At 43.9% G+C, this 23,036-nt stretch overlaps 1 protein-coding gene across 3 annotated transcripts; it reads right to left on the reverse strand.

Annotated features, from left to right (window-relative positions):
* Positions 1-84: 84 nt before the first annotated feature.
* LOC139818830 (uncharacterized) lies at positions 85-22,827 on the reverse strand. 3 transcript variants are annotated; one of them, XM_071787819.1, is made up of 7 exons: positions 22,603-22,827; positions 22,251-22,500; positions 6,959-7,019; positions 4,430-4,501; positions 1,176-1,315; positions 965-1,110; positions 85-789 (listed from the first exon to the last, which is right to left on the reverse strand). In XM_071787819.1, the coding sequence occupies exons 2-7, from the start codon at positions 22,360-22,362 to the stop codon at positions 718-720; spliced, it is 603 nt and encodes a 200-aa protein (XP_071643920.1). In that variant the 5' UTR covers positions 22,363-22,500; positions 22,603-22,827; the 3' UTR covers positions 85-717. The 3 variants fall into 3 exon arrangements, with proteins under 3 accessions (XP_071643920.1, XP_071643919.1, XP_071643918.1); XM_071787818.1 differs by lacking the exon at positions 6,959-7,019 and having other exon boundaries at positions 22,639-22,827; XM_071787817.1 differs by lacking the exon at positions 6,959-7,019.
* Positions 22,828-23,036: the final 209 nt, after the last annotated feature.

The following is a 23,036-nucleotide window of genomic DNA, read 5'->3' on the forward strand; positions in this document are numbered from 1 at the left end:
AATAAATTTTATTTATTTTGAGTATCAAAAAATGGAGTTTTTTTTAGCGTGGCTTTTCTATATAAATAAATTCACCGAGTAAAAGACTTTTAGAAAGTATTTATTAGCAATTTTATATACTGACAATTTAATAGCATAACGAATAATCCTTTATAATGAAATTTTACGGCTGTTTTGTACATGTCATGCAATTATACATTATACATTTATATCTATATTTATATATCCTAAAAGACATAACGTATAGAAAATTATACTTATATTATAGATTATTACATGTAACTAACAAGTGTCTACCTAAGAAAAATATTCGCGTATATTCATTCCTTCACATGCACGCATAGAGATAGGATATCTCGCATCGTTTTTCCTATTTCGCAGATTTGTAAATCTATAAATTCAATTTCTCTTTCTCTCTCTCTCTCTCTCTCATCTTGTCTTTATTCTTAAATTTACCGAATCTCTCATGAGATGACTTCTCCGAAACTCTCTCAATTTACACCATTTTAAAAGGCATTATTCGGCCTCGTACATTTCTCGCATTCGTTCTTGTCGCATATGTAATCGGGTGTTCAATTGACTCCTCTCTTAATACGTGACGAGATCGAATAGAGGTCCATCGTCTAAGGACTAAGACAGCGTGGCGATTTGACATGTCCTCTGTTCAAGCTCGCTATCCTCGTCGGATTCGCTGGCCCAGGAGGACCGTCGCTCGTGTCATATCTCACCGTCGCTGTCCCCGGGACAGCGTCCTGGTCCTGACACGCCGTCATCGAGAACCTCCGTCACCTCGTGAAACAGACAGATAATGGGTATTGGGTAAGGGCGAATCGAGAAAAAAGTATATTTCGTAATAAATCGATGCAATAAATATTTCATGAGAGAGAAATCAAGAGATTAACATTAAAATTAATTCACGAACTTTTTGCAAAATTATTTGATCGCCGACCTCGGGAGCACTCACCAGAACTTCCTCGAATCGGTCGTAATTCTCCTGCCTGGAGTTCAAGAGGCTCTCGCCTACCGAGTCGGCGCCCGATTGGCAAGGATCTCGTCGTCCTAGCGCGCTCGATGCAATATGCAGCAAGGACAGTACCGCCAAGAGGCCGGCTGCAAGCACATATATATCTGTCAGGAGCTCACGGAAATAGAGTTGAAGGAGCCGACGTCCTTACCCGCGACGTAGGACAGCCAAAGTCTATTGGGTCGCCACGCTAGAATGCAGGACAGTGGTAGGTAAAACAACGCCTTTCGCCAGCCCCGCGTGGCCGCCAGAACGCTGGACCAGCAACGCAAGCAAAGGGAATCCTCGTTCCTGAGAAAACAAAACGTCAACATACATATATCGTTTTCTCATAAAAAGGATCCGAGAGATTAAAAGAATTATTTTCTGGAATAACGTTTTAAATAAAGAATTTAAATAAATTTAACAATTCGATATATCTGAAACCCCTTTTTATCTCTTTTATTCCACTGTTTTTTATTTTAGGATTATTTTAATTTTATTTTAATTGGCTCTATTTATTTTAATTGCATGTTGAGAATTGCATCGATTTAAGATTATATCCTATTTTCCTTGCCAATGTGTATTTGACACATTATAGTTACGGTTCTTCAGAGCGAGCGAGATGTTCCTCAGACAGTTGGTGCAACATCGTAAAGTATTTACGTGATCGAGTTATCTGACGTTTGCGGAACTAGAGGATTTACATGATTTCCATTCGATAAACAAAAACTTTTGCGAGAACGACGACTTCCACTGAATGCCGCAGGCGAGCAATCTAGCCTTTAGTCTTGATTATGACCCCATCAATTCCACTTAAGTTTCCTTTTTAAAAAGGCGGGGCGGTAAGACGATTTTTCCATCGATACAACTTTCAAATACTCTTACCGAGTACCCTTTTTACGGAGATTAACAAACTGAATTCCGAACGGGCAAAAGAGATCAAAATAAAAGTCCGACTTGTCGTACCTGCACCAGTATCCTGCACATTTTACGCTACATTCTTTATATATTTTTTTCTAGCCAATGTAATACACGAAAACGTTTGTCTAACTAAAATGTTAACGTGCGCAGTGGCAATTGCGTTCGCAATGCAATTTCGCCGCGGTAACTGTATCGAAAAAAAAAAATTACCGGGAAGCGATTTGCCCGAGCTTTCGAGATTATCGAGGAAATCTCCGCGCGGAGATAATTATCACGCGCGTTTCAGAGAGCTGCTAATGTACGAAATTAGCCGTCGCGGCAAACGTAAACTCGCCTAATCAGCTCGCGGAAGATTAATATACGTATTGTGGCGAGGAAAATGGAAAAGCACGACAATCGTCTTTATACGCAGTATGCGGATCTCGCAGTAGGGACCTACAATAGGAACCTTCCTGTCCTGAAAAGTGGTCGAGAAAATCGACAAGATCAATTTAGACAGAAAGGTTTGTCTTTGAATATTCCTTCAATAATTAACTCGCTGAAATATTTTTAATTGAATTGCCCTCGATGGAAGGAGACCGAGAGAAAAAGAAGATCTGACAAATCTTCATCCCCGCGCGAACGGATATAAAAGAAGATGTCTCCATTGGAAATCCGCTTTTCTGCAAAGCAATGTTATCTCTCCCTCTCGATCATCTCCGCGTAGATCGAAGTGATCGATCGTTCCGACTGGCAGTTTTAATGGCACCGTCATCGGAGACATAAACTTCCGCGGCAGCATCGATTCCGGACGGATCGCCAAGCTAAGTTACTCGTTAAAACCGTAGACCCTGCAGAACTTCTTTTAATATTTCCTCCCCCTAAGCTTCCGAAGAACGCTGGCGACGTCGTCCCATTGGTCGCCGTCTCACGCTGATCGATATGAGCAACTTAAATGATAAAAACTTGCCGATATAACCCGGTTCAAGACAATCAAGACCAAATTTACCGAAAGACTTGTTGAAATTTATTAACGTATTAACTCTATCGGGAGACACAAGACAGAAAATACAGCGGTCGGAAATATCTGGATGAATTAATCGAGGGAAGCGCCCGCAGCACACGCGGGAACGGTATAATCAGCTTGTTAATTAATTATTGTATATATCTCCGCAATTAACTTCAAAGACGCGGGGAAATTTCCATCTTCATTTTGAGCCGTGCGTGACGCATTTATCTGGCTTAAAGATGATTACCACCGGCGGCGCGGCGCCTCACCGCATCATCCCCTCCGCATCCGCGAAGCGTTATCTAGTTGCCGGTAGTCTACCCGTGCACTTTCCTCGCCGCTCCTCCCGCTCTCGGGAAATGCGGGGAAAACTGGGGCGAACTTCCGACCTGCTTGGTAATTGCCGGGCTGGCTTTGCGCCGCTTCTTTTCCGTGTTATCCTGTTCGGACCTCGAACGGTATAATTCCCCGGGGCCCTCTCAACCCGCCCGCCCGGCCGTGTCCGCCGAGCATATTGTTCCCGATATACATACACGGACCAATTTCGGGCAATTTGCAAAGTCACAGTACACTCGCGTTTATACGTTCGTACATGAACATTACACTGAGAAGCTTATGTATTAAAACCTGGTCGCTTAATTTTCTCTCTCTCATGTATTTTACAAATACATCATTATTTTCAATTAGAGAAATTGCCATTTATGATCCGAGCTGGATCTTGGTATAGCCTAATAATAATATTCTGTGAATTTTGTATACTTTTTTCCAAACTTAGCAAACTGCGCGTCGATTTTTTATCGGTCTTTAACCTTCCTAAAGTACTCGCTTAATTTTTTTATTATACTTATATTCAAGCTTAGCCTATTCAAGAGAGAGAGAGAGAGAGAGAGAGAGAGAGAGAGAGAGCGAGAGAGAGCGAGAGAGAGAGAGAGAGACAATTCTATATCAATCTAAAGTCAGGTTTTATTATTGATCGTTGCAAAAATCACAAAATGTTTTTCTTTTTTAATTTTAAAATGACAAAATATGCAAACGACGAGAAAATAAATGTTATACATGTCAATATATATACATGTCATAATTTGAAACTCGTCTTTCTCGTTTACGATGCACGTGGAAATATTTCTGTATACATGATAACTTAAAAAAAACACTCCTTTTATCGAGATTCGATAATTTAACGGTCTCTATACTCGACGGTTCGCGTATAGATATAGTATCTATTGGATATACGGTCTGTGTCTCGCACGGGTACACTTGATGCGAGACACCAACGTGTCTCTTGATTAGACTACCAAGATCTGACTCTACAGCCCGGACCTTAAATGGCAATTTCTCTAATTGATTGTATTTTACATCAGTCCTGCTTCACTCATTACTGTCCATAATTATCTTCTTTCTTATACTGGTTCACAAACAAATTTGTATATGGATTAAGTAAACAGAGAAATAAGTGAGAATATATCTTTCTCCAAGTGTTAAAATCCACCGAAGCTACGTTCGTCCAAACGTACCTGACGCAGAGCTGCACGAACAGCGTGATGGCCCAAGTCACCTCCAGGAAGAAGATCACGCCCGACGCCGCCCTGTAATCGAAGACGCGCGAGAATTAGCGGACGAAACGCTGCGTCCGGGGAGACCGAATGTGACACAAAAGTTCGCGTCCCGTCGTTGGAACATACGTCGCAAAAGCTCGCTCTGCCCAACGAGGGCATTTCGGATATTTCGAGGGAACAAGAGGGAGAGAACGGCAGCGAGTTTTACAATCCGTACGAAGGTGGAACCCCACGCGAAGCTGGTTTTTTTTTCTTCTTCTTTTTTCATAATGGTACATAAATAAGAGTATGAATAAAATAACAATTCCGTCACACGAGAGGTATTCATTTCAATGTCCATATATCCATCTGTATCACCGAAACGTGATCCGACTTTGTCGGTGACGCTCGACGGCGCGCGGCGTTAAGGGTGATTCATCCCCGAAAAATCGCTCTGTCGCGCAGTTGCGCGTGATCAATGATTAAGGACGCGCCGACATAGAACCGCGTAAAAAATGCAAGACATCTCTCTCAATTTCCCACTCCGCGAGATTCTCCACGGCGCCAGTTGGGTAATGCCTGGGTGAAAAATTGCAACGGACCGGACGGGATATTTTTATTTCTTTGCCCCGCTCGTTGTTCATTGCGTGCGCGCCGATGAAACGCCGGCTATACGCGGATACGCGAGGGAATGTCTAATCGAAAGCTATAGCGCTCTCTCGTGCGTCGGAATTGCGAGTCGAATATAATTTGCGGTTAACGCCAATGCGTTCTTGTCGACAAATTAAAAATTGAAATAATGATTTACTCGAGACGACTTTAGACGACCCGTGAAAAAGAATTTGGGACGGAGTTTTGGTTTATTAATTTTATTGATCGCGAGAGATATACTATTTTTACAATTATGATTTTCCATTCGACTCACCTGGCTTTATTAATTATAGTTATATATCAAGACGTTTCGACTATTGATTTGGGTCCTTTTTGAGTATAAATCTATAAATCACAAATTTAATAATCAAAAAGCCATGTAAATTGTAACTCGCCCTACCACAACTGACAAGGAAATCGATACTATACAATAAAATATTTTAAAAAAGATAGATACCTAAGTTATGAAATCAGTAAATAGCCTTTTACAAAGATCTCCCTGGTCATGACATCGCAAGCCAAAGCAAGTCATGATTTAAACCGATTAGACCAAAAGATAAAGAGATCAACGTTAATATAAATTAAGAGGCTTTACATGTTTCGTATGTCGTATAATCGATAAAATAATCCGTGTAACAATAATAGCATCTCAAATTAAAAAACAAAAGAAATTAAATACTATTCTTCTCAACATTATTTTTGCTTCACATTTACAAGAACTGTAAAATTGCGAGACATTGTTAGACATTCTGTAGTCATAAACTGAGCAAGTTATAGATTCTTTCAGATGCGAGCGAAGGGAAATTTTAAATCCGATTAAAAAAGTTATAAGGATATTCTAATATATGTACACGCGTTTAGAACCCGTCAGACCGTCAGCTTCTCCATTTTCTCCGTGGCCGAATTATTACGTTGTCTTAAAAATAATTTCGTTTAGACATCGTGCTTCCGTCGCCGATAATCAAATCAATCCCCAAATTAGATCTCTCAAGAACGAATCGAAAGTGGATTACTCGACGAGCAAAGACGATCGGCGAGAGATTTTCAGCGTCGTTTATCGCGCTTAATTATGTGCCAGCCTCCAACGAAATGGATTTTATCCGGGAGTTAACGTTGTGTATTTAAATTAGACTGTCGTGTTCACCCTTTCGTTTTACGTTTAGTTAAAAGCGGAAGATTACTTCACTCTCTTCGCTCAATAATTTACTTGTACCATGAATATTTTATTATTTACACTGCACAAAAGAAAATCGAGGAAAAAATTCGTTCGCGATAAGCTTTACGGTGGGGTCCAAAAGTTTCAGCCGTTCTCGTCTCGGATTGTCTAAAACCCGCGAAATGTCCCTTCCGTGAAAGCTTCACGAAACCGTGGTCGCGACTCTGTATTTTTCAGCGTTGAACAGCGCAGTTCTAGGTCAGATAAATGATAGCTCTGTCCGGGAAGGAAACGTCTGGTCGCAGTGGACGCCTTTCAGGACGAGTTTCAACAATCTCCGACGAAACAGTCGCCGAATGCACGACGATAAATTCGCCGCCTTCGGCAGAACGGACAGATAATAATTGCTCCGGCGAGAAAACGGCGAATTAAGAAGACGAACGCGGACGGGGAAAATCTCTGCCCGTAATAAGATCTCGGTTCGATTGGAAGAAACCTCTCGGCGTCGGGTCGTCGTCGGGGGATGATCTTCCCCGTCGACGCCTCTCCTCCTCCCGATTCGTCCGGGTCTCGCGGACAGCCGCGCGGCGCGGACGCGCGGCGGTCTCTCCCTCTCGCGCGGTGTCGACGCGAGGATCGCGATCGGAGGGCTGATAATGCGTGAATTGAATTACGGTATACGCATGTTGAATTATCCTCACGTAACGTAAAGCCCCATGACGTGCCGATGGTACGCCACATCCGCGCCGACGCCGCACACAACTGCAACAGAGAGAAAGAGGATCAAAAAGATTGCATCCCCCGTGCTCGTCCCGTCCGATGAATCCCTTCATCTCGGCCGGGGGCGCTATATCAATATCCCGCCGGGAATCAATCCCTTCGATCGGCATTATATTTCGCGCTGGACGAGACCTGAGTAATTTACAACCGCGGAACTGCAACTCGCATGCGAATCAAATTCCGCTATAAATATGTGACATTTTTGGGTAGTGAAATCGCGTCGTGATTTTCTTTGACGTTGCTCCAAATAGCATCTTACGGCACTCTCCTGATTTTTTTGCATAAATGGTCACCTGGGGTGATTTTTACAATCCAATTAAGAGTCATCGTTATTAATTATATATTGCATATTTTTGATTGTTCTATTATTTATTGGCATTTGAAGATACAGTATGCATATAGGTTTACTCAAAATTTTCTTTAAAAAATGAGGAGAAACTAAAACATAATTTAAAAACGAAAAAAGGCATTAAAGTTACTGTGACGTGAGATTCATTTTTCCGATATTGAGGTGTAACCAGATTTACTCCAGGCGTTCGTTCTCAGCTTAAGAGATTATCCGTTTAATTCTATGACAGAGTTTTTCGATCTTCCAGCTTTTTTGCGAAAATATGCTCTTTTCTCTTTCGCGTCATCCATCTGTCTTCGTCATCGAAGAAAATACATCTGTATATTAGAAGTAAAGAATATCGTATCTGCAATATTAGAAATTGAAAAAAAAACAGGATTTAAAGTTTATCATTCTAAAATAAAAATCTCCAGTACTTTTTTTAAACATTGTATTTTAGGAACTATGTGATAACGGATATATAAGACCTTTTACCATTATACAATTTAAACTCCCGGTATATTGGAAAAAAGTATTAACTTTAATGTCGACAAAAACTGGATACGATTCTTTACCTTTGAGGTGCAGACATATTTTCAGGGATATTTCGCGACACAAATTCCCCTTGCACGCGCATGCCGGTGCATTTAATTACAGGCCAGATACTCGCTCGTGTATATTCCAAACGTGAGACTGCATATATGCATTTCGAGGTTTTTTCGCCATTCGATATAATACTGTTGCGACAACGAGGCGAAACGCTCGACAGCTCGCAGACTACGAAATGGGAGTGAACGAGAAAAAGCTCTATAGGCTAGGAGATATCCTGTATCCTGTATAAAACACGCGCGTAATATTCCATTAAGAAAGAAAAGAGAGAGAAATTTCCATTTGCAGAGAGAAAAAATTTATTTTTATAAATACAACCTCACGGCTCGCAGTGAAGGGAATATCAATAAACGATATACCGAAAGGTAATCGGACATATACGACAGGATACGAGTCGCCCGTGGCAAGATACCTCGAGAGCGAGATACCGCATTAATCTCCGCATCTCGGCGAATATAAAATTATTCTATTGTACACGTCGGGGAGAGAATTTAATGTACACGCTGTGCAAGTATCGCGTGTACACAATAGATCGACTGTGTTCCGGCTTGACAGGAAATCAATACGCAGCAGGTTCGAATAGGATTTTTTTCCTCGCGACGGATCAACTTGAGCGTCTACGAGGAGGAGGAGGAGGGGGAGGGCGGGGAAGGGGACACGGGACAAAGCCGATCATCTCGAATCGATGTAATTGCCCCCGGGAGAAATCGTGGGCTGTAGGAGAAATATATGGGATGATCGCTCGCGTAGGAGGAACTCATCTTCGTTCGCGATACATGAAGCTAATTGCGAGCGAGATATACTTCGAAATCACGATGACGAAAAGGGGAATTAGTTATCGATCCATGAGAGAGATGACTTCTTAATTCGATATGTCTATTTAACGGAAGGGTATAATATAGGAAATCGCTAAATAAAAAATATCAATTAAGCGAATTTCTTATTTTGAATCGAACTGAGTCGAACTGTGACAGAAATTGCTAAATAAAGAAAATCAATTATTGTGCTATTCTTAAGAAAGCTGATTTCTTAACTTAATCATCGATTTGATCGGAACGTGTGATAAAAGTCAACTGAATGAAAGACTCGGTTATCGAGCCCGTTCCTTAGCTGATTTCTCAATTCGACACCAATATTTGATTGGCACGTGTGACGGGAGCCGGCTAAACCGCCTGATACGATCGTTATAATGTCCAAGTTGTCAAACAATGGCGACAAGCGCGTGTTGATAACTAAGTGCTCTGATCTGTCTGGAAATTGTGCTCTCCATCAATCTGCCGCCGTGACGAGCCGACGAGAGGCGACTTGTCGCTCTCGACGCATTTTTTGTTTTTTTTTTTTCCAAAATATGATCCTCGAGGAGCGAGATTTCGATTTCAGTTCCACGAAAAACTAGAGTCGGAAAAAAGGATTAATGAAATCGAAATTAAAAAAATATCGGTCACTCTTTCGCGTACAAGTTTTATCGCCGCGCTCAACCGAGGTTTACATCTTCAGCCTGTCGGTGCTGAAATCTCCGGACGCAAAACACAGCCGGACTCGCACAGCAATTCCCGAAGACAGCGACGGAAGGATATCAGAGAGCAGTCCGTGAAAGGTCCTAATTGCAAAAGCGAGCGCGATCAAAGGGCTTCTGAAATGAAATAACCGGGCATACGGGGGAAATAATTACGCGAGCCATTAGGGGAACTTCCGTGACACGGCGTGTCGCGAATGCAATTAACAATAACGATTTTAAGAAAGCCCTCGTCGAGCGGCGGCGTTTTCAACTTTAATGGACAAGCGTTTCAGTGCGGCAATTTCACCGATCCATATACTCGGGGAAGAATTATCCGATCGGTGAGGTCCCAGCGTCGCGGTCGGTCGAAATTGATTGACATTAATATAGCCATTGATTTTGCGTTAACGAATTCATCCTTGTTAACTCCTCGAGTTTGTTCCCAAAACTTTTTCTCGATTCCAGACAAACCCGTCTCGCATCGATCCCGCATCTCGTCCTTCCGCGCTAAATCGCTTCATGGTCAAAAGCCCTAAAGTTTCGCAATTATCGTCTCTCTCGGCCCGCAAACACAAACGATGTATCCCTGTAGGGGTATCCTTTCGCCAGGGAAATTCAACACAAACAGAGATGCGACCGGATGGGACGCACGCGTGTGTTTGTGAGTCGTGTTTGTGGGCCCGACGAATTTGGGGAAACGCGAGGAGCGATGTATTATTCAGAGGGCGAAGTCTCGAGCAACTTTAATAAAGGGAAAATCCGGCTGGCGACGCGCAGCTGGGATACTCGGCTGTCGCCGGCAAGGAAATATTTGCGGAAAATTTTACACTCCTTATCCGGCTTCCGCGGCGCGGCGTCGTCGCTGTGTATTCCTGTTTATGTATTTATGAGCTCGATGTCGCGCCGGAAGAAACGGAATTCTAATGCGGAATAAGCACCGATTATTTTTGCCGCAGCCCTTGGGAAGATGATGGAGAAAACGAGGAGAAATAACATGTTCATCAAACATAAAAAGCTCGCTATTCGATTACTTTACTCGCGCTCTTTCGATTTCCATTTTTTTTTTTGCGTGGCTTTAATCCGGGAACGGACGCCTGGCAGTGAGTTTTACACTCCAGTATCGAAAAAATGAAGCTCACGTCACGGTAAATATAATGTGATTTTTTTCGTTTTTTAAATATTTTTTTCAGTTTCTCTTTACTTTTCTCAGAAAATGTTGAGTAAATCTATATCTGTACTTTAGAGATAAAGAATCGTATTTCTGTATAGTTTTTGTCGAAATGGAATTAATTTACTTTTTCTAATATACCATAGGAGCTTAAATTGTGTAATGATAAAGAGTCTTTGTATCCATTATTACTACTTCTTAAGACACAATGTTTAGAAAAAGTCGTATTAGAAATTTTCATATAGAAATAATAAACTTTAAACCCTGTTTTCTATAAATTTATAATAACGGAAATGCGATTCTTTCCTCTAAGGTATAGATATTGTCCGCAAACACTAATAAATTATAGAACAATAAAAAAATATGCGATATGTAATAATCAATAACAATAAGTTTTTTAATTGGGGTGTAAAAATCCGTTGCCGAATTAATTTCCATTTAACTCGACTTTTTGAACAAAAAAGAAGTGAGCACTCGAAAATTCTGTGGAGTCTACGTTTATAAATTTTTGAACCTACAGTGATGTACGGTCTTCGACGAGCGTTCCGGAAGCTCGCGGGGATTCCGGATGCGAATCCCGTGTTCGCCGGCAGGACATTGTCGGACGGTGGTTCTGCGACTGGCACATGAATTGACCACCTGCGGTCACGCTGGTTTCGCGTCGCGAGTGAATTTCCGGGGCCGCATTGTCCTCCAAGATGTTCCATCGGGATATCCATTATCCTCCCGCGGACAAGAGGTCGCCAATCATTTTTCTCGATCGAAAATCAGATTTCCGCAGGAGAGCGCAGGACATTTTCCAATACGCGAGCGAGCTAATAGACGTACCGTCGTACGCTACTGCAATGATTAACTTAATTGAGCAATCTAGGTCGTTCAATTACGACAAGGTAGAATGGTAAAAATAACATTTTATAACATCAAATTGCCCAGCACCGCGAAATAGAAACTCAAACCTAAAGAAAGTTGCACAGTAGCGACAAAATGTCGATGAATCCAGGAGGCACCAGACGTGAAGGGGTGAAGGAAAAGAGCAAAAGTCTCCCTAAGGATAAATAGTGGCCTGATATATGTCGTTCTTTCTTCCTTAATTTCTTCCTCCGTCGCGGAAACGAAGACAGATTGGCGCGATCGGATTCCTATTTCGCGATCGCGCGGGGTCTCCCCTGCGTCTTCCTCTTTATCCTTTTTTCTATGTCTTGCACTATCTCCCCCTCCCCCAACCCCTTCGTCCCGGCTTCGTCCCGATTGCGCGACGAGTCCGCGCGCGGCCAGCGAGCGGGGAAATCCGAAATTCCTGATCCCGAGTTCAATTAGAGGCGCGGTGCCGAGGCCTTTCGGTGATGCGTCCCGGCAATGCAATTAGCCGCGGACGCCACTCGTGTCGTCGAGGGTGTCTCAACGGTCTCATCAGAACAGGGGCGAAAGCACGCGATAATTAAGACGCCAGACGGCTCGCTCTCGAATACAATTAGGCATCAGCTGACTTCGCAAGAGGCCGCTCGTCGCCGGCACAATATATTCGTCTCGCGCGAAAACAACGCTCGCTTTTTTCGCATGAACGCAAAGGGCGAAGGTAATTCTCTCGAATTGATCCTCGAATTCCTCGAATTGGAGAACGAGGGAGGAAATGAAAAATTCTCGACGAGAATGGACGAAAGAAGTTTGCTCTTACTTTTAATTCCAAGAGGGTATCTCGCCCCCGACTGATAATTCAATTACGACTTTCGCGAGTGTCGGTTCACGATTCGCAATCGGGCTCATTTCGAGAGGACTCGACGCTTTCTTCTCAAAGTCTGACGACGCTAAAGAAATCGCGGAAGTTTTCCGTACCGCCGCGGTATATCGATAATACGGGACGCGCGCGGCGGACACGCGGGGTTCAATGGGAATTAATTTAATTCGCGGCGATCGAAGGGTGTATCCGCCCGTCCGTCGCCGTGAGGATCGCATGCGTCGAACGTTTCCGACGGTGGAGCACACCCCCGATGGAAATTGAGTTTCCCCGAGTTTTCCGTCGCGACGATTCGATTTGTTCTGCGACATCGTGACGAGCGGCACGGAAAAGTTTTTCCTCGCGTATACGTATAGAAGGGGAGCGGAGAGAAGAGGAGAACGAGAAAGAGCCCCTCCGAATCGCGCGATCGCAAAAAAAAGCGGGCGGGTGGGTAGGGAAAATTGGGCGGACAACATTTCGCGAAATGATGGATGCGCTACAACCCCCAAACAGAATCCTTTCCTTTGAGAGATACGGGGTGTCCGCGATATCTCCCGAGCGGCTGATAGGGAGTACATTTATCATAATTTTCGGTGCATTTTAAATCTATTTGCTCGGCTTAGTGAACGTGATTTCCGGGGAGAAAACGCTTTCGGACGCGCACCGTAAACCGGTAACCGTGTCGCGCAATTTCTCTCTCCTTCTCTCTCTCTCTCTCTCTGCATCGCATGTAAAATGCATCAACGCAGGAAATGCGGCGCATCCCGCGATCGTCAGTGGCGGTGAATTTCGTATGTTACGCAATGGCCTGCACTTTAGACAGGAGGAGGGCACGGTGAAACGGGGAGGAGAAAGGGAAGAGGGAGGACAGCACGATGTAACAAATGCGGCTCTCACCGGAATTAAAATTGAAAAGAGCGACTCGCAGTTAATTCCCAAAGTGCCGAGAAAATTTTTGGTTCACCTTTTGGAGCACACCACATGTGTCCGCGACACATAGAAGCGGACTTATCTCGCGATCCTCGCGAGTAAGCTCCGCTTTGCCGTAAATCTCTAATCCAGATTTAATCATCGAGACACGTTTAATATCGAACATTGAATAATTCCCGCAAATTCGTCCGTTTATCGAGTTTCAGATCGGAGCTGAGGTATTTCTTGTTCAGATCCTTCAACCCTTGATTGTTCCCTCTTGTGCGTGCTTATGGCGCAATAAAGATGTTTTTATACGGTCGAATAAAAATGTTTTTACGTCGTGTGATAAAGATGAATGCATCAACCGCGCGCATTATCGTAACATCGCGACGCATACATTTCGCGATATTTTCACAGGACCAACGAACTCCGGGATATACGAGGACATAAGAAATTCAAAACGTCAGACTTCTCATTACCATCATTTCGCTTCTTCCGTTTCTGACTCCCTGTCACTCCGTCACTTACGCTATATGAATTGAATTATTATTGCGCGATTTAATATTAATTACTTTTTAATAATTAATATTAAATTTTGAAGCTAAGTCTTTTGGATTAAATTTAAAAAATAATTAATGACTTCCTTTTATCGCTTTCCACGTAAATTTTATTTAGAAATTTCTCTCTCTCTTTCTCACGTGCGCACAAATAAGATTGATTTTCTAGAGATAGCTGAGGCAAAATTTCCACCACTAAATTGTGTCCCAAATTAAACATTGATCTTTCGATTTACGATAGCGAATGGGGATACATATATGAAGCGCTCCTCGGCCATTCCTTCGCCCTAGATCGAGAATCCGTCTGGTTCGCCGGGTGAAGGGAAAGGTCGATGGCCAATCGTGTCAAGAATAAAGTCTCATTATCGACGACCTTTACGTCCGAAGGCGTACCCTATATACACGTTAGAACAGGGCATAAAGACGGAGAGCCGTTCTCCTCATCCTCTCCCGGTCGGAGCCCGGCCTTAAACTTCACCGCAATGAGTCTCCGCGGATATAAACTTATGATTCACAGTATGTCAACCCGGGCAAACTTCGCAGCTGCGCGCGTGTTCCGCACGGTTTACACTGGCTGCACACGACGGTGGATCCAGTGATGGTACTGGGTGCAGTAACTAAGGCAGGCATTATCTCTATACGACCAGAAACTCCGTTTTCCACGCCGACGAATACGCGGCGACTATAACGACGGTGACGCGTCGTGAGAGATCGCCCGAGACGCTCTTGGAAGAGGAAGAAGACAAAGAGAATCGCGATTTTTTTCTCTTCTTCCTTTCCTCCTTCGCGGAAGTAAACCGGGACGGTAAATCGGGATAATAAGGACGCTCCTATCGATTTATCGAAAAAATTAGTTGGAATTTCAGATTCCCTGCGATTATAAGAAATTATTAGCGGATCTGAAGCTACAAATAAGCTGAGTACAAGTTGAAGAAGAAACGCTCGGTTGCGTCACGGGCGCGAACGTGTACGCGCCGAGTTTTTCGCTTGGAAAATTCTTCTGGGGAAAAACTTCGCGAGCACTGGAAATCGCATTTCGTCGAAAGATGCAGTTACCGAGAGAATTCACCCTGTTAAATTCGTAGTGTCAAGTTGTAACAATAATAATAATAAATTTATTGTATAATGCACAACAAAGGCTGTGGTCCATTTGATGACTACAAATCTTTCCTCATTGAAAAAAAAAAGAAAAGCAATGTGTACATGCTCTCTCACTCAATATTCATACATAGCTCAATTTGGATCATTTTTAACCATTCCTATAGGTCGCCACTGGCCCTACTCAATATGTTGTTAATTTAACTGAAAGAATTGAGTTGAAATAATATTGCTTTGCGTTAAAATAATAAATTTCGGCACACACGGTAGTTAAAAATAACAAAATGTTATTTAACTCTAGTTTAAATTTCATCCTTTAACATTTAACAGTGCACGTATAATTGCACAGAAAATGCGAAATGTTCTCGTGAACACGTCTCGAGGATCAGAGGATCAGCGAGATGTGTCGGATCAGCTAATCGATTCAACTGGATTCAAGTACTTAGTATTTATGTATATTATGATGTATATTTTAGTGCTATGTATATATATATATATTATTATATATATATATATATACGCATAGCACTAAATATACATAATATACATAAATACTAAGTACTTGAATCCAGTTGAATCGATTAGCTGATCCAATATATATATATATCGGATCCGATAGCTGATCCGATATAATATATATATACATTATATTTTTACATTTCTCTGATGTCTGCAATATTTATGTATTGTTTTCTCTGGCGCCAAGCTAAATACGGGAGTTTTATTTTAACCGTTTCTAAAGGGTTTTTCTTTTCATGGGGCGACGTCGCGACGTCGAGTTCCCCACGGCCAGTCAATTAGCGAAATTAGGTCGTTAGCCGAGCGTACTCATTGTACGGGGCTTTCCTGAAAGTATCGCGCGGAAAAAAGGGACGAGCAAGCAAAAGTGGCTGGCTTATTTTACCGAAAACACTGCGGGACATATCAAGTGGCACGTTCCCGGAGACACGCGCGCGAGACAAGCGTGGGATGAATAAAACGAGAGAGGGATCGAGAAACGCGGCGCGGCGCGGAGAAAGGGAGGTGATTGCGGAAATGTGGGAATAGTCATGGAAATGGCGAATTTTCGAACGAAATGTTAGAGTAAAATTTTTGCCTACAAAATCTGAGAAGATTATTTAAATCAAATTTTCACATAAAATGTATCTCGATAATATAAATTAAGTTTCTGAAATAAATGTCTGCTGAAAAATATAATTAACCGATATCATATTCTTTTTCGTTAATATTTCTTTATGTCGCTGATAGAAATAAAATTTAATTCGACCGGCTAAAGTTCTTCGACTTTCAACGTTAACTAAATGTTGAAAAATTTTGCAATTGATATTTCGCTAATAAAAAATCAATTTAAAATGCGCATTTAAAACAACATATTTCCTCTTTACTACTGATTTTATTCCTTATTTTATCAGGCTGCATAATTTCAGAAGAAAAATTATAAAAAGAGAAAAAGAGAGAAATAAAATACAAAATAATTTACTAAAATATATAATAATATACCTCTCTCTTAATTTCGCGAAAATATCCGCACGTGCGAAGGTAATTCAGGTCACTCGAACATCAGACCTGACGAAAGAATGAGGAAATATCTGACCGTCGAAAGATTTTAATAAGATTTTTGGCACGCGCTGCTTTTCGCCGCTTAATTAACAAGTCACAAAGTGCAAAGTGCAAGATCTACCGCAAGCGTTCGTGGGAATCGATTCTCTCGCATTCGCGACGTTTCGTAAGTGCTTAAAAACACCTCTTCGCGGTGCGGCGGAGAGAGAGAGAGATCACGGGGATGAAGCGTCTCGAACCGCAGTAAATTCGCGTTAACACGAATTCGCAGTCGCGCGCCCGGGAGACCGCGCGTCCGTCCGCATTCGCATCGCCATACGTTACCGGCAAAGTTTCGTTCCGTTTGCCTTAAAACCTCCGGTCCCGCGGCGCCGTTTCATGAGTCCCGTAAAGTGACGAAGGGAGGAAAGAGAGAGGAAGAAAAGGAAAAGCGCCCTAGAACAGTCGACAAGTTAAAATCCAGTGGTGAAAAGAGTTGTTCGTTTTATTTTTAACTGTTCGTCAGCATGATTTAGACGATCTGTATAACGAATATACGGAATCTGATAAACGCCGATCGCTGTTTCGACAATCTCGGCCGGGGGGGGAAGGGGGCAGGGGGCGTGTTTAATCCGTTTTCCAGTGCTACGAATGTGCCTCGCGAATGCATAATGCACATACCAATGGCGCACGAATAGAGGATGTAATTTGTACCGGCGACTGATTCTCGCCGGCTTAATCGCATCGCGCAAATTAACGGTGATTTACGCTTCGATACGAATGGCAAGTGCATTCGGTGCGGGCGGCTATAAATTATCGCCGATCGCCTAATTGCCGTTTTACATTTCCGTCGTAAATTTCCAGGAGAGAGAGAGAGAGAGAGAGAGAGAGAGAGAGGGGGGGAGCGGCGTAATGCACGATCTCCTGAAATCCGTACTGTCCATGTCCATCTATCCGCGATTAGCATGAGAATCGAATTAAAATTAAACGTATTTAACAACAGAGTCGGATGGATTTTTGTAGCACTTTGTATTCGATTTATCTTTGTTTATTCGATTTGCCTCCTGTATATATATTAATACCCCTCGTATTATGACAGGCTAATTTACGAGACGCGTCCGAATTACTTTTCAAAACAGCACATTCGCTAATTGCCGTAGATAAATGTGAGTAGCGTTTATTAACTCGTTTCCCCGACAATTCAGCTCATCGAGTTTGAAGGATGCTGTCAGAGCGAGTACGCGGAATTATAAACGGGGGAGAAGCGGGCGCCCGGTAGTCCAGCGCACGATATTTACGTTGTAAACGAGCCGGGAGAGAGAGAGAGAGAGAGAGAGAGAGAGAGAGAGAGAGAGAGAGCTCTCAAAGTTAATCTGATTGCAGTTTATAATTTCAGAGGATGTGCCGCGCGGCAGCGATTTCGACGGTCCCCCTCCACCCGCAGACTCCCGGAAACTAATTAAAGTACACGAATGCGAGATCACGCGGGGCGCACGGTCTAACGGTCTCGTCGCGCGCTGCGGATGGAGAGCCTTGCTCCAGTTAGCGAGGGTCTCCGTTACCATCCACTGTGCCCCTCTGTGTCCTTATTAATCCTGAAACTCTCTGCATGCGGGATTATCGCGCGACCGTAGGACTTACAGATTCCCCTCCCCCTCATCAACCCTTGTCCCCAGGATCTCATCCCGAAAGAATGGCTTGTGAAACTCCTTTTTCTTTAATGATAAGGTCCAAAGAAGACTCGCGAAGACTCCGAACGCGATAGTCGGATGCGCGCGACGAGGGAAGTTTGTTCTCGGGTTGCTCGCGTAACAAAATATCTCCCTGGTTTGTCCTCGTTACGTGGAGTTTACGAGCAATCGAAAGTTCGAGCCCCTCGGGTCGAATCGGACGTGAATTCGTCCGCGACGGAATGGTATTCCTAGCTCTGCCCTCCGCCCTCGTTCGTTCCCTTTCCTCTCCCGCAGAAGTCGCGACTCGCTCGAGATCTCCGGCGACGAATGTCATTTCACGACGCGACGACGCGGACGTCGAGTACATGATATGTCGCCCGCGGTTTCCGGAGCTCCTCTTCAGGAGACATAAAATGTAAGGGAAGCTAAAAGTGGAGCAAACTTCCCTGGACCGACCTTCCTGGAAACCTTGATTATTCAAAGCTCGGCGTGCCTCGCCCTTGATATTTTAAGCCTTCGCCCAGCGACGCTAATCGAGAGAAATTCTGTAAATTCGCAGTGAGAAAGACCGCGTCTGCCGCGATTTAGCGTCCTAAGAAGGATTTAACCCTTAAGATCACTTGAGGCTTACTGTCTAGATATGGACCTTGCAACTTTGATCGCGTATAACTCCGGATCTAATCAACCAAATTTTAAAAAATTATACATAAAATAACGGTATAGAGGACTGAAGAATATAATAAAATCAGAAAAATTGCAAATAAAATTAATACTAAATTGTCCAAAAATAATTTTTGGAGACCTGCACGCAACATGAATGAGCGAAATAGACACTAGGTCCATGTATGGACCTAGCAGCCCTTAAGGGTTGAAGGTTGAAGGTTCTGACCGCGGCATCGCGCATAAAGGAGCAAGATCGCCTCCCGGATCAATCTCGCGATCGCAAAATAGGTACTCGCGTATCGCGTATCTATTTCGAGGGATGCTGTGTACCAAGCGGCGCATCGACGTCCCGCTCCCTTAACGGCCCCGCCTGCGCGATAAGTCCTCGACGGTAAATCAACGGCATTTTATCGACAGCACGTCCAAAGGGTGCGAGCGGGGGGAGGGGGGTGGAAGCAGAGAAGGGACGGAGGGGTCGCGCCGGTGGATGGCCCGCGGGGGCTTGTTTTCCGGTTGCAGCGCGGCGCGCACAGCCACCGCACTCCGCACAGCACAGCTGCACACCGGGGCCGACCGCACCGTCGCGTCCCGTCGCGTCGGAAAAACGGCGAGCGTCGGCCGTGGCTTTTCCGCGCCGTCGCCCGGACCGAAGATAACGAAATGCCGATATCCGACCGCGCTGTATATATATGGCCCGGTTATATTTATATCCTCGCGAACAGCTCCGCCCTGCAACGACCACCGTCGTTGGACCGGCGGGAATTCATCTCTGCGAATTCCGGAGCCGGGGTCGCGCGAGTTCCAACCGCCCGCCGCCGCGAGCTTATCCGCTAACGTAATCTGAGAAGATTCCATCCACCGGGAATATTATACAAGAGTATATACTACACAGAAGAGAGAGAGAGAAAGAGAAAGAGAGAGAGAGAGAAAGACGGGAATATGTAGGATCTTATCTCAGGTCCGCCACGTGTTCTTTTCAATCATGGATTCCTCGACAAACTCTGACGGAGGGTTTTCTCCCTCGACTCCGTTACCGGCGCGCGATGAGAAAAAAGAAAAGTATAATAACACCGTGAAAGATTTACGCTTCAATTCGCACGTCGTTATCAGCGGCGAAATTCTTTTTTGTCTTTCTCTTTCTCTCTTTCGTTCTCGTTGTCTCACAGCGAGCGCTCTTTTCCGGATTAAACCGGAAAAGTCGGATATCGCGAGAGAGAATGCGGGTATCTCGGCGCCTCGACACAATAAATAACGGCCGGTTTGTATACGAAACTGTCAGCGGTTTCGCGCCGCTCGCGGTCGCGAGATACACGCGACAATTGCCGTCGCATTGTTCTTGCGTGCCGCCCTTCATTCGCCATCGTCGCAGATATTGCCTTGAAAAAATTAAGGGCACGAGATAGCAGGTGGCGCGAAATGGATTGATCCTCGCGTGCTATTTATTTTAAAACCGGTTAAAAAAATTTAAAAAATATCCTCGATGTAGCAAATATCGAGCCATTGTGCGCAAATGACATGTACATATGTGCGTATGTGTACGCAGATGCAAGCCTGTGTGGGACAAATTGAAACGGGCGCGATAAAAGCATCGCGTAACAAGCGCACGCGACATTATTACGCGACGTGGAAAAAAAACGATTCGCGAAGCGACGAATATTCTTTCAAGGGGGGGGGGGAACATTTCGTCGCGCGTTAAATCGCGAGCAACTTTTCCCACAAAAATTCCCGTGGCCCGTTACGTCACCCACGAAGGGATAAAATATTTTGTTTTGCGCTCGCGTGGACCAATTAAAAACGAGCGAGCTTTTCAACGAGTTTGCCGAACGAACGGAATAAATGGCAGAATAAATCGTTAAAAAAGAGAGAAAAGTGTATACATGTGTGTTACCTTGTTTAATATATGACACTTGAACGCAACAAACGCGGACAAAAAAAAGAGAGATCGCGACGTCCGTTCAGCATTCGAGAATTCGAGTCCGAGAAAATGCGGTGAAAAAAGTTCCGAACATCCCACACACGTTCCATGATTTTGGTAAAGGTCCACGGCCGTTTGGCACCAGGAATTAAACGCACGTAATTAAACGTCAATGGTCGGATACGACGTCCGGACCCCAAAACGCTCTCGGGCTCGCCATTCATCCGTTCGATCGACCATGCACGCGCGCGCGCGCTAATTGTCCCCGAGAGGGGAAGGGGTGGTCGGGTGGACGCATTAAGTGTTATCAATTAAGAGACCGGACCAAAGCGCGAGCAACTAATCCCCGCGTCGCTTCCGATGGCTCGCAATGGATGATGAGTCAGCAGCGTCGCGACACGAAGCCGTCGCCGTCGCCGTCGCCGTCGCCGCGTCCAAAAACCTCCGCAATTCATTTGGAGATAATGGACCAGCGGATCCGCCGAGAGTATTTTTCGTCACTGTCCGTCGCGGCGTGGCGGGGTGGATGAAACGGTCGCAATACACGGAGGGAACACTTATTACTGACAACCAAACCTAACGGAGTGATTCTAAGCGTTTGGGAAATGTTCATCAGAATATTTTAGTCGTCGTTCAATCATTTCCAGCGCATTAGACATGCCAGACATGGGTAAACAATATAAGAATTAATTTACATTTTCATCTAATAATAAAGTTATATCGTCTTTGACTCATCATTTTGTTATCGTTGCCGATTTGTTTTTCTTCGTAAGAATCTTCCTTAAGAATTCAAAGTGTCTGGAAAGTAAGCGGACGCGCCCTACGCGCCCTGGAACTTTCGCAAAAGTCCGATAACGTGAGCGGCTATTTAAACGAGACCCCCTTCTTCATTCGAGCGGACCACGAGGGAATTCATCTCGGGCTGCTGTTTTCGCCTGTGCTATAATGACCCATTAATATTAAGCAGATGTAAAGAGGCCTCGCCGACAGAGTCTTTCCCTTTTGCCTTCTCTAAACGATAATGAGAAGCGGGTGTCCCGCGCGCGTCATCTCGCATTCTGATTCGAAGCGGAGAAGATCGTTTTCATTCTGTCGTCACTGCCTCCTTCTCGAGAGACAGAATTTTTAATCAAACCGAGCGAAAGTTCCTTTTTTTTTTATTTGTAATTTGTGATATCGCGCTACCGCCTATCTTCTCCTCTAATTTTTTAGATTTTTAATTAATAATTGTATATTGATATTATTATAATTTATATTATCAATAATTTTTGAATTTCTACCCCTTTGTACGTACATTCTTCGACAGAAAGTCCATCTTTCTCAATGGAAAAATTTTTGAATTTTTGATTAATAAATTAATTGTATGTTATAATTATTAATTGTGTATCAATAATTTCTGAATGTCAGCCCGCTTGCACATCCTTTGACGAAAAAAATCCCGTCTTTTTCGACGGAAAAATACACCGTGTTTATATAAGCTCGGGGAGATGAAGCGTGTACGGTTATTAAATGCGATATAAAGTTATCGAGACTCACCAATAGCGGTGCACACCCCTACGATCCTCGTCATCGTCGACAGATGATGCGCGTCGCTCGGCCTTTCGTAAGTAGACATATCGCCGGCGGGATCCTTCGTCTGCGTTATCATGGGACGTCCGATAAATCTTTTTTAACAAAGATCCTGCGGGAGTACGCGTCGCTTGTAACTGCTCGACCGATATCCTCATAAAGATCTTTATACAAATTTTATTGGTGTTCTCTCGGGTTTACCACGCATAATCGTGCCCTGAAAAAATATGTATATATCCAATATTGAAAGAAATTGCATAAGATAAAGAAAAAGGAAAAATTTCGTTTGAAAATTTATCTGACTATAGTGGACGGTTACGTTTTCTCGATCACGAAGGGACAAACTCGCGCTTACGAGAGTAAACTCTGCGGCAGTCGTTGCGCCGGGGGATCGAAAAATCCGCGTCGCAAACTCTCCGTTAAATTTCTTTTTCGTTTCTTCGCGTATTTCGCGTTATTTCGAAATCTTTGACGTGCCGACAAAAGCTTTCGCCGGGCTTATTCGAAGCGTCCTCCACCGTTGCGGGCTCGCGCGAAACTAAAACTAGACGGAGTAAACGCGTCGCGACGCCAAAGAGGAAAGCCCGAACTTGCGCAAATACCGCCCGCGCCCCCGTTCGAAATTTCCTGCGGCTCTGTGCCACGTGCCCCTCGTGGGGGCGAGCGACATTATTATTATAAGAACGCGCGGGATATTAATTAAACAAAGGCACCTGCACCACACATTCGCCACATGTGTGTAACCTTTGCTAT

Source organism: Temnothorax longispinosus, chromosome 9 (genome assembly GCF_030848805.1).
Source record: "Temnothorax longispinosus isolate EJ_2023e chromosome 9, Tlon_JGU_v1, whole genome shotgun sequence".
Taxonomy (NCBI): Eukaryota; Metazoa; Arthropoda; class Insecta; order Hymenoptera; family Formicidae; genus Temnothorax; species Temnothorax longispinosus.